This window comes from Cotesia glomerata, linkage group LG4 (assembly GCF_020080835.1).
Source record: "Cotesia glomerata isolate CgM1 linkage group LG4, MPM_Cglom_v2.3, whole genome shotgun sequence".
NCBI lineage: Eukaryota > Metazoa > Arthropoda > Insecta > Hymenoptera > Braconidae > Cotesia > Cotesia glomerata.
Window position 1 is genome coordinate 25,379,547 of NC_058161.1, and position 11,668 is coordinate 25,391,214.

An 11,668-nucleotide genomic window follows, 5' to 3' on the forward strand; every position below is an offset into this window, starting at 1 on the left:
TTCTGGAAAATTAAAAATTCGAATTTTCTGAATTTTCCCAGAAAATTCGAAAGTAGTATGCTAAAATTTTTTTAATTAAGATGGAACTAAGTAACTGCAAATATAAATTTCTGAAAATCAGTCGGAAAATTCTAAAGAAAAGCTTGGAAAATTCAAATAAAAATTTCTACGGAATGTTTGATCAATCAGGTTGAAGATTCTTGTCACAATCTTTGATTAAAATTTTATGATAGAAAATTATAATTTTCCGAAAAATTGAAAATTACAATTTTCCGGAAAATTGGAAAGTCGAATTTTCCGAATTTTTTTTAAACTTAGTTTTGAAAAAAGTTAAAGGATCGAATTTTTTATATTGAAAATACGGGAGGGGAATGCAGATACTTTTATGAAAATTCTGACGTCGAAAATTACAGTTTTTCCGGGAAATAGAAAATTCACATTTTTCAAATTTTTTGTATAGAATTGAATGATTGAATATATCAATTTTGTAAGGTGGATCTGAAAATTCTGAAGAAAACCTCGGAAAATTTAAAAGAAAATCTTCGATGATTTAAATGTAAAATTCGTTACAATCCTTTAATGAAAATTCTACTTTAAAAAATCGGAATTTTCCGGAAAATTGAAAAGTTGAATTTTCCGAATTTTTTTAAACCTTGAAGTTAAATGATCGAATTTTTTATACTGAAAATACGGGCAGAAAATGCACATGCTTTCATGAAAATTCTGAAGTGGAAAATTAGAGTTTCTCTGGAAAATTTTAAATTCAAATTTTCCGAATTTCTTGTGTGGAATTAAATGATTGAACACATAAATTTTGAAAAGTGGATCGGAAAATTCTGAAGAAGAACTCGGAAAATTTAAAAGAAAATTATTGATGATTCAGATGAAAAATTAGTTACAATTCTTTAATGAAAATGCTATGTTAAAAAATCGGAATTTTCCGGAAAATTGAAATGTTGAATTTTCCGACTTTTTTTTAAATTTTAAAAGTTAAAAGCTAAAATTTCATAAGAAAGTTTAAATAAACTCGCTAAAGGTTTTATTATATCTATATATATATAAGAGATTCCCACCTATATATTGACTCATCACGATATCTCTGGAACTATAAGGCGTAGCGACTTGAAATTTGGTAGGAATATTCCTTTCGCCGAGTAGAGGTCAGCTAAGAACGGATTTTACGAAATTCCACCTACAAGGGGGGTTGCGGGGGCGTTAACAATAGAAAATTCCCATTTTTAACCTATAGCTCCTATCGACTGCAAATTTGGCAGGAATCTCCTATATGTGATGTAGAAATGATCTAAGAGCGGATTTTACGACAATCTACTCCCAATATGGATTGCGGGGGTGGACGTTAACAATGAAAATTAAAAATTTCCGACTTCTAGCTCCTACAGACTCCTAATTTTGTATGAATTTTGTGTTAGTGATGTAAAAATAATTTATGAACGAATTTTACGATATCCCACTCCACAGAGGAATGCGGGGGTGGGTCTTAACAATGAAAATTTTAAATTTTTTAGCTGTAGCTCCTAAAGGCTCCAAATTTGGTAAGAATCTGTTCTATGGGATGTAGAAATGATTCAAGAGCGGATTTAATGACAGCCTACCCCCAATATGGATTGAGGGGGTGGGCGTTAACAATGAAAATTTTAAATTTCCGAGCTACAGCTCCGACAGACTCATAATTTTGTATGAATTTTCTGTAAGTAATGTAAAAATAATTTATGAACGAATTTAACGATATCCCTCCCCACAGGGGGGTGCGGGGGTGGGTTTTAACAATTAAAATTTTAAATTTTCGAGCTGTAGCTCCTATAAGCTCCAAATTTGAAAAGAATCTACTATATACGATAAACTGAAACTAAGGAAACGACCCAAAGTCGAAGAAAGTATTTACTAGCGTTATAGATTGAAATATAGATTAACTATCAAGTTGGAATACTAAAATAAAATAATAAATTATAAAATTAGTGTAAGAAAAGTAGATTTAAGCGAAAGATGTATCAGAGTTTGTTAGACAAGCTGTACATCTGGTGCCAATAAATAATAAATAAAATTCTCTTATGAGTATTAAAATCAATAATAAAATTTAATGAATCATAAATAATTATGAATTATTTTTTTTTCTCCATTCAAATTTCAATCGTTCTTGATTGGCCAATCTTTTTAATTTTTGTTCGGTTAAAGAGGATAAATTGTCGCGGAATTCCTTAAAAAACAAGAAGGTGTCATAAAGAGCCCTGATGAATGATCCCTATTGAAAATAAAAAGAAATTATTATTGTTAATTATTAAGCAAAATTAATTATTAACTCTAATACTAATCAAGGAAATTTAATATTTTACATTTCGTGCTTGATCATATGCAATTCCATAAGAATCACTTCGTGATTCTTTAAAAGCCATTTCCTCATGAATGCGACCATCTCTCAAAAAAATTTTCACAATAGTAGTGCATCCAACGACATAAATCCCATCAATCTGGTCGACAAAATCTATTTAAGAACAAAAAAAAATTCTTAATGATTTTTGTGAAATTAATTGATCTTATACTCAAAGAAAAATTTAATTCTCAATGAAAAAAGTATTCAGAAAGACATAAGTTGTTTTAGAGCAAGAAAAAATTTTCTACAGTCAAGAAAATATTCTTCACTAAAGAAAGTGTTACATAAGTAACTAAAATATTCGATAACTAAAATAATTAAAGCTATCCAATATATTTTCTTGAGTCAAAAAAATTGATCAATGATGTATGGATTTGTATCAAACATGATAAACAAATAATGACTATTATTGACTTACCAATTATTTGTTTTTTAATTTCATGAGACCAATCGTGAGGTCCAAATGTTTTATCTCCATTTACTATTAATTGTTCTAAATCAAAATTATTTAAATCCATTTCGAAAAAAAAAAATTGGAAAAAATTTTTTTTTAATTTGTTATTTTATATTTGGTTATTTTATTGTTTTATTTATTGAACTTTAAATTTTTTTTTTATTTACATTAGTTAATTATTTTGTAAATATACTTATTAATAATATTGGTTGAATATTGTTTGTAAATAATATTAATTTTTTAGTTTATAAATATGTTATTTTAGTTATTAAATTGAAATAGGTTAATTATTTGTAAATACATAACTTCAGTATGCTTATATTTAGGATGACATTTGTTTTGACACTTTTTTTATTGTGTCAAAATAAAAATATTATCAGACAGCTGTCACGATAAATATTAAAAAAAACTGATCTTATTGATTTAATAAAATCTATTAGACCGGATTTAAGTGAGCTTAATTGAGTGAAGTTGAATAATCTATAATTTTTTTTTATTATTTTTAACTTCCCGCTACGAAAATCGAAGGTTTTCAAAAATCGGGAAGTTATTGTTTTCACCCCGTTTTGCAAAAATCGAGTTTTCATCAGATCTCGACGTTTGAAGGTCACAGGAAGCTTCCCTGACTATCCCCGCGAGGTTGTCACGGCGTCTGTATGTATGTGTGTGTGTGTGTGTGTGTGTGTGTGTGTGTGTGTGTGTGTGTGTGTGTGTGTGTGTGTGTGTGTGTGTGTGTGTGTGTGTGTGAAAGTATGTGAACCGCTTATAACTTTTGAACGGCTTGACCGATTTCATCGCGGTTGGTGCCATTCGAAAGGGCTTGACCAAACTTAGATTTTGAAAACTATTTGGACCGATTCAGGTCAATAGATTTTGAGAAATCTTCAAAAAACTGAAAAAAAAAATTTTTTCAAATGTGGTTTTTTTGGAATAACTTTTAAACGGCTTAATAGTTCAATTCCAAAAACTAATCAGCTCTTAACCTTGAAAAACCACGTCGATCGCCACCAGTCCGGTCAAAATCGGTTGATTCATTCGAGAGATATCGTGAACGAAAGAAAACCGAAAAAAGTGTTTTTTCGGAATAACTCCAAAATTCCTAGCGCGATCAATTTAAAATTTAAGATTCTTTGTAAGGCTTGAAAAACTGCGTCGAATGCTTCTAACCGCGTAAAAATCGGTTTATTCATTCAAAAGTTATTGTGGTTTAAAAATTCAAAAAATAGTGTCTTATCAAATCTCTATCAGACTTTTGAGCTCGAAGAGCTTTAAAGGATAGGAAAGCAATCTCTTTGAGCTCAAAATAACCCATAAATTGTATTTGTGAGCTCGAAGAGCTCAAAAACGTCATTGGTGCAATTTTAAGCGCCTAAGTATGAAATTAGCGGGAAGTTGCAGGGATGGCCTTCAGGATCAACCGTTTTCCTAATTTTTTTTTTTTTTGTTAATAAGGTGATTCCTTAATAATAATAGAATTTTAGTTAATGTAGTGTTGATGATAATTTAGTGAAATGCTACTCAATTAAGAATTAATTTTATGGATATTCAAAGTGAGTGAAATCAAACCAAAAGTGATTTCTTCTTTTTAATGTTCTTGCAGTCTTGGTGAGTTTTTATTTAATCGTTTTTCTGTTTCAAAATATATAATTCAATATACTTTGTTATTTTCCTCATTTAATTTATCATCATAATTTTAAATAATTTAATTTATAAAGTAATCATCGGAATATTTATTTGATCTCCATTCAATAATAATAACGGATTTGTCAAAACATTGCTAATTGATATATTGAATTATCATTTATTTATTGTTATGATGATAATTTAATTTCTTAAACTATTTTTTCAATTAAATTCCATCACCATATCTACCTAGGTTCAAATAAAGTTTTGTTTATTTACATTTTATAATAATTATTCACCAATGGATTCTGAGATTCCTCTAAAAGTTGTACATATTCTCGGTGATGGCGCGTGTCTTTTTTCTTCAATGTCGTATTTATTGTATGGCACTATGTCAAAAAGTGCTTTTATTAGAAATCAGATTGTGCATCATGTATCCAACAACTGGCAGAGGTTCAAATATTTTACTCAGCAAAAATCTGGTGAACCTTATGGTACTAAACGTTTGTTCTTCGAGGACATGTCGAAGCTTTATACACAAAGATCTCTTTGTGAAGTTAAAGCGGCGGCAGAGTTGTTTTCATATCAGTTTCAAGTATATCAAGATGGCTGTTTCAGGGCTACGTTTGGTGAAGCATCAGATGTAATTAAAAGACTCAGGTTTACTGGAAACCACAACAACGGTCATTATGACGTTTTAGTTCCATTATTTGAACCAATAAGTATTGATATTACTCAACCATCGAACAATCTTGATCAAAATCTTGAAACAGAGACCAAAGATGTAACAAATTTGTTTTCCTCTCAATTAACTTCTGACACAACTTTCTTGAGTAGTGATGGATCTGCTTTTGTAACTGAAATATCAATACGATCAAAAAGTGGAACAAAACGAAGAAAAAGATTTTCTAGCGCAATCAGAGCTAAACAACTGAAAAAAGCTGCTTCAAAATATACAAAAAACCATAGAGAAGTTCATAGAGAGGCCACTAGAAAATATAATGAAAGTCATCCTGAAATCTTATAACAAGCCACCCAAACATATCGTCAAACTCATCCTGATGTAGTGAAAAAAATTCACAAGGCTTACAACGAAAAAAATCCACACGTCAATCGAGCAGCTACTGCCAAATATCATGAAAAAAGGTCAAAATCTAAATTATTGTCCTGGACTTCTAAACATTTGTCCGGTTTCAAGTACGATAGTAGAATAAATTATTCGAATGATAAAATTGTCAATCTTGGTCCACGTTCTCCTTGCCAATGGTGTCATGCTCTGAAATGGAAAGATGAGACTCAAGGAATGTGCTGCAGTAGTGGTAAAGTCCAACTTTCTAAGATTGGTCGTTATCCTGAATCTTTACACAGCCTATTGACTCATCAGGATCCACTATCAGAACATTTTCTGAAAAATGCCCGTAAGTATAATGGATGTTTCCAAATGACATCTTTTGGAGCCAAAGAGGTAAGAGAAGGAAATTTTATGCCAACTTTCAAAGTTCAAGGGCAGGTTTATCACAGAATAGGCAGCTTGATGTCTGAACCTAATCAAAAGCCTTCTTTTCTTCAAATATACTTTGTTGGTGATGAATGTCATGAAAGAGACATCCGTTGTGTTATTTATCCTGGCGTTTATCCGGAATTAGTTCATCAACTGCAGAAATTGTTACATCAGCATAACAAATATCTTCAGGATTTTAAGGCTGCAATAGATTCAATTCCTAAAGATCAAAAAGACTTCAAAGTAATAATTAATGCTGACAGAAAACCGGCTGGAAAACATAAGGGCCGTTTTAATGCTCCTCAGGCAAAAGAAGTTGCAGTTCTAATTGTCGGACAGGATTTCGAAAAAAGAGACATTGTTCTTCACAGTAGAGACAATAAGTTGATGCGAATTAGTGAAACACACCGCTCATATGATGCTTTACAATATCCTTTGATGTTCTGTTATGGAGTAGATGGCTATCACATCAACATATCTAAGCGTGACGAGACGACTAAACTGCCACTCAATAAGACAGTATCTGCTTCAGAATTTTACAGCTTTAGAATTATGGAGCGTGAGAGTGAAGTGTGCTATTTATTGCGATTCCGCAATCTTTTAAATCAATTTTTAGTTGACATGTCCGCAAAAATTGAGACTGAAAGACTTAACTATATTCGTAACAACCAAAAAAAACTGAGAAGTGAGGAATACGTTCACTTGAAAGATCCCTAGCGGTTTTGTAAATGCCGAAAAAATGTCGCAATTATACAGTATTAATGCAGTATTTTTTCAGCATTTTTTCGGTTGTTTTGGTCAGTTTTTTTATCGAAAAATTACGGAACATTTACCGTAAAAATGCGATACATTTACGCTAAAAATTTAGAATATTTACGCTGAAAATGCGGCATATTTACGGTGATAAGGCGGTAAAATGATTGTATTAAAACCATATTTAAAAAATGGTGTCAAATTAAATAACGCTCGGACTGAGATTCGAACCCAGAACCTCCTGGGGATATGTCGGCTACTCTACTATTTGAGCTACCCGGATTATACCATACTGTTTTTTTGCTTATTCTATATACATTAAGTCACACTGTCCATCTTACGATAAGCATATTTAAAATTAAATAATATAATTATATATGTGAAACAATATAACTTTTCGATTTTAGAAAATTTGCAATTTTCTAAGTGAGAAATTAAAAATTGAAATTAAAATTAGAATATATTTACTTAACATATGTATTATTTTATATTAATTACTGCTAAATACCTAACTAAAAATAATATTCTACATATTTTTTATTCAAAAATAGTATTTGTTTTTACAAAGTAGCGATGGAGAATAAAAAGCAAAATTTGAAATTTTTCATTTTATTCATTTCTAACATAGAAATGAACTAAAAATAAAACTAAATCTTTAATAATTGTCCATTATGTCAGAAAATATTCGGCAAAATTACTGTATTATTACGGAAATTATTTGGAATTTTTTGGGTAAAATTTGGGCATTTATGCGGTAATTGTATAGTATATTTTTGGTAACTGTACATCATAAGTGCAGTATATATACTGGATAACTACAGGATAAAAACTGGCCAAAACAACTATAGTTTAACCGCATTATTACTGAATTATAACGGTAAATGTACGGCATGAGCATAAATGCCGAAAAATTACGGTATTTTTACGGCATTCTCAAAACCGCGAGGGATGCTTTCTCAAAAAATGATGAACAATTATCAACAATGGGAAAAATGGTTGTGTTGCCTTCTTCTTTTACTGGAGGACCCCGTTACATGCATGAGCGAACTCAAGATGCAATGACATATGTACGTCATTATGGACGGCCAGATTTATTTATAACATTCATCTGCAATCCTAAGTGACCGGAAATAACGCAGCTTTTGAGTAAAGGTCAACAGTCTCGTGATAGACATGACATTGTAGCGAGGGTTTTCAATGTGAAAGTGAAACATATGATAAAACTTCTTACAGTAGGTCGTATCTTTGGTGACACGAGGTGTCACATGTACACCATAGAATGGCAAAAACGTGGACTCCCTCATGTTCATATTCTATTATGGTTAGAAGAGAAAATGAGACCAGAGTCTATTGACCAAATTATCTGCGCTGAGTTACCTGATCCAGACATAAATCCAGATCTTTATCAAATTATCAAGACAACCATGGTTCACGGTCCATGTGGATCTTTCAATTTAAAATCACCCTGTGTTATTAATGGTAAGTGCACAAAAAATCACCCCAAGGAATTTTTAAAAGAAACTCAAACAGGAGATGACGGATATCCCAAGTATAGTAGACGATCACCAGCAGACGGAGGAAAAACTTTCAAACTTAACTTAGTTGAAATCGACAACCGATGAATAGTGCCGTACAATCCCGTTCTATCCCATACCTTCGGGGCTCATGTTAATGTTGAGAGTTGTAACTCTGTAAAATCCATAAAATACATTTGTAATTATTTAAATAAAGGATCTGACCAAGCATCGTTTACCGTTCAGGATCTTGATGAGGTGACGAACTACCAGGCGGGACGTTACATCAGTAGCTCTGAAGCAGTCTGGCGAATATTTCGTTTTCCTATTCATGACAGGTTTCCTTCGGTGATGCATCTTGCTGTACATCTTGAAAATTGTCAAAGAATTTATTTTACTGAGCAAGATGTGGTTGACAAAGTAATTAATCCAAAAAAAACAACACTAATGGCTTTTCTTGAGCTTTGCCAAGTTGATGACTTTGCAAAAACTCTTTTGCATGTTGAAGTTCCAGCTTATTACGTATGGAAAAATAACCGCTTTGATAGAAGAAAAAAAGGTAAGGTTGTTTCAGGTTATTTAGGAGTCAAGAAAGATCAAGTTTTAGGTAGAGTTTATACCGTGCATCCCGGAAATACTGAATGGTATCACCTGCGTCTTCTCTTACATGAGATTCGAGGTCCTACATCATTTTCTACTTTGAAAACTGTTGATGGAGTGATTCATCCAACATTTCAAGCAGCATGTAGAGCACTTGGTCTTCTAGAAGATGATGCTAATTGGTGTCGCACTCTGGATGAAGCTTGCATCTCTGATTCGCCCTACAAGATCCGTGAGCTGTTTGCCATTATGTTAGTTTTTTGTCATGTTGACGACCCACCAAAATTATGGGAGAAATATCGAGATTATTTTTCAGAACATATTAAGAGAGAGGTAGAACGAGACGGTGGAAATGTTGAGCTGTTACTTGATGTTATTTACAACAAATGTCTCATACTACTTGAAGATATTGTTATATCAATGTCTGGAAAAACACTTCTTCAGTTCGGTCTCCACTCTCCAATCCGAGATGAAAGGTTTATTGTCACTAATCGTCAATATTTGCGTGAATTGGCTTACGACACCGTCTATTTAACTAAAGTTGTAGCAGAAAATGTTCCTAAATTAAATCTAGAACAGAAAAAAGTTTACAATGAAATTTTAAATTCAATTATATCTGATTCTGGGCAGTTGTATTTTCTTGATGCTCCAGGTGGCACTGGAAAAACGTTTTTAATCAATTTACTGCTTGCGAAAATCAGGAGTGAAAAAAACATCGCTATAGCCGTTGCTTCTTCAGGAGTTGCTGCGACTTTGATAGACGGAGGTAAAACAGCTCACTCTGCCTTTAAACTACCTCTCAATTTAGGTTATTCTGAGTCTCCACTTTGTAACATCTCTAAACAGAGTGATATGGCTCATGTGCTGCGAGAAGCAAAAATTATTATCTGGGACGAGTGCACTATGGCTCACAAAAATGGTATTGAAGCTCTAAACAGATTGCTCCAAGACATTAGAGGTTGCGACCGAATTATGGGAGGAGTAATTGTTCTCTTGGCCGGTGATTTTAGACAAACTTTGCCTGTTGTGCCACGAGGAACACGTGCAGATGAAGTTAAAGCCTGTATCAAGTCATCAATTTTATGGCCTTCGGTCAAAGTTCTATCTTTGACCATCAATATGCGTGTTCATCTTCAGCCAAATTCGAAAGCAGAAGAGTTTTCAAAAATACTGATTGATATAGATGATGGCGAAATTCCGGAAGAAGACGGAAGAATAAACGTGTCCTATATTAATTGTGAAACTGTCCCAGATTTAATCACCTTGACTGACAAAATATACCCGAATATTGACAAAGCTGGCGACAATTGTAGTTCATGGTTAAAGGAGAGAGCCATCCTCACACCAACCAATGAACAAGTCAATTGTATTAACAACTTTTTGCTGGAGAAACTGCCAACTGAGCAAGTAAGATATGAATCGGTGGACAAAGTACTGGAGGATGAAGAAGCTGTCCACTATCCTGTTGAATTCTTACACACTCTCAATCCACCAGGGATACCACCTCATGTTCTTCAACTCAAGATTGGCACTCCAATAATGTTGCTCCGCAATTTAAATCCGCCAAAATTATGTAATGGTACCAGGCTTCAAGTCAAGGTCTTACACAAAAATGTCATTGAAGCCATGATTTTCACTGGAAAATATGAAGGAGAAACTGTATTCATTCCAAGGATTCCTCTGATCCCATCAGATTACCACTTCGAATTTAAACGTCTGCAATTTCCTGTCAAAGTTTCTTATGCCATGACGATTAACAAGGCACAAGGGCAGAGTTTAAAGATGACTGGTGTTGATTTAAGAAATGACTGTTTCTCTCATGGCCAACTATACGTGGCATGCTCGAGAGTAAGTTCACCTGACAGCTTAGTCATTCTTCAACCAATAGGAAAAACGAAAAATGTTGTATATAAAGAAGTTTTAAGTATTTAATTTTCTATTTTTGACTATATTAATGATTATTTCTTTAAATTAAATCAATAGAATCAGAAAATAAACAGTAATCCAAATAATAAATATTCAAATTTTTAAAAATTTTTGGATCTACCGCTAGAGTGGTTTTTAATCCAATTATTTTAAATATTTTATCTATATAATAATTTCTTTTTACTGTTACAAAAGTAATATTTATCAAGCTTTCAATTTTGTTTAGTGTAAATTGATTGGATACATTTGTAAATTGCAAAAGAATAGATATAATAAATAATATATTTTAATAATTTTCAGGTTTATTGTAAAGCTAAAACTATGAACAATGTGTTTTTTGGATTTTAATTTACGTTTCTAATATACAAAATTAGTGATCAAAAAAATTTTAAAACTATGAAAATAATAACAGTATAAAAATAAGAACCAATGCTAAAATAGAAAATGCTAGCAATATGCTAAAAAGTTCATAGTTTTAAATTTATAACCAATGTTCATTTAGAATTAGTTAATAAAAAAGATATAAGTTAAATTACTGTCTTTTTATTTAGCACGACAGAGTATTGATGCCTAGGTTTAAGTTGTTTATATCCAATCTATATTTATATAGATTTGATATGTATAACAAATTCTAAACTTGATGGCATTGACACTCACGTCGATCCATGGTGTAGGCCTACTGGGGATCCCGCCATGTAAAATAATGGGAACGCATCGTACGACACAGTACCTCCATGGTGATGTGGAAAGATGTGTTATTTATTATTTTAACTCATATAAATCGATAAGACCCTAAGTAGTTAAGGGTGTGTTAATTTCGTAAAATCCGTTTATGATAAATAATTAGGCAGCTAGATAACACAATTTAATATTTCTTTCACTTGGCATGTATTTTATGCCACGCGAAG

At 32.0% G+C, this 11,668-nt stretch overlaps 2 protein-coding genes across 2 annotated transcripts; one reads left to right on the forward strand and one right to left on the reverse strand.

Moving 5' to 3' along the window:
- Positions 1 to 2,113: 2,113 nt before the first annotated feature.
- LOC123264011 (DNA repair and recombination protein RAD52-like) lies at positions 2,114 to 2,927 on the reverse strand. The gene is made up of 3 exons (XM_044727058.1): positions 2,808 to 2,927; positions 2,352 to 2,500; positions 2,114 to 2,260 (listed from the first exon to the last, which is right to left on the reverse strand). The coding sequence occupies exons 1-3, from the start codon at positions 2,905 to 2,907 to the stop codon at positions 2,114 to 2,116; spliced, it is 396 nt and encodes a 131-aa protein (XP_044582993.1). The 5' UTR covers positions 2,908 to 2,927.
- A 5,007-nt stretch (positions 2,928 to 7,934) lies between these two features.
- LOC123264012 lies at positions 7,935 to 11,108 on the forward strand. The gene is made up of 3 exons (XM_044727059.1): positions 7,935 to 8,199; positions 8,452 to 10,682; positions 11,061 to 11,108. Exons 1-3 carry the CDS (start codon positions 7,935 to 7,937, stop codon positions 11,106 to 11,108), a joined length of 2,544 nt encoding a protein of 847 aa, XP_044582994.1.
- The last annotated feature ends 560 nt before the right edge of the window (positions 11,109 to 11,668 follow it).

Coding starts and splice junctions, on each gene's coding strand:
- LOC123264012 (XM_044727059.1), top strand. CDS start 7,935: ATGATAAAACTTCTTACAGTAGGTCGTATCTTTGGTGACACGAGGTGT. Junction 8,200..8,451: donor ATCACCCTGTGTTATTAATG/GTAAGTGCACAA, acceptor ATTTAAATAAAG/GATCTGACCAAGCATCGTTT. Junction 10,683..11,060: donor TATACGTGGCATGCTCGAGA/GTAAGTTCACCT, acceptor AATAATTTTCAG/GTTTATTGTAAAGCTAAAAC.
- LOC123264011 (XM_044727058.1), bottom strand. CDS start 2,907: ATGGATTTAAATAATTTTGATTTAGAACAATTAATAGTAAATGGAGAT. Junction 2,501..2,807: donor AATTAAAAAACAAATAATTG/GTAAGTCAATAA, acceptor GTTCTTAAATAG/ATTTTGTCGACCAGATTGAT. Junction 2,261..2,351: donor CATATGATCAAGCACGAAAT/GTAAAATATTAA, acceptor TATTTTCAATAG/GGATCATTCATCAGGGCTCT.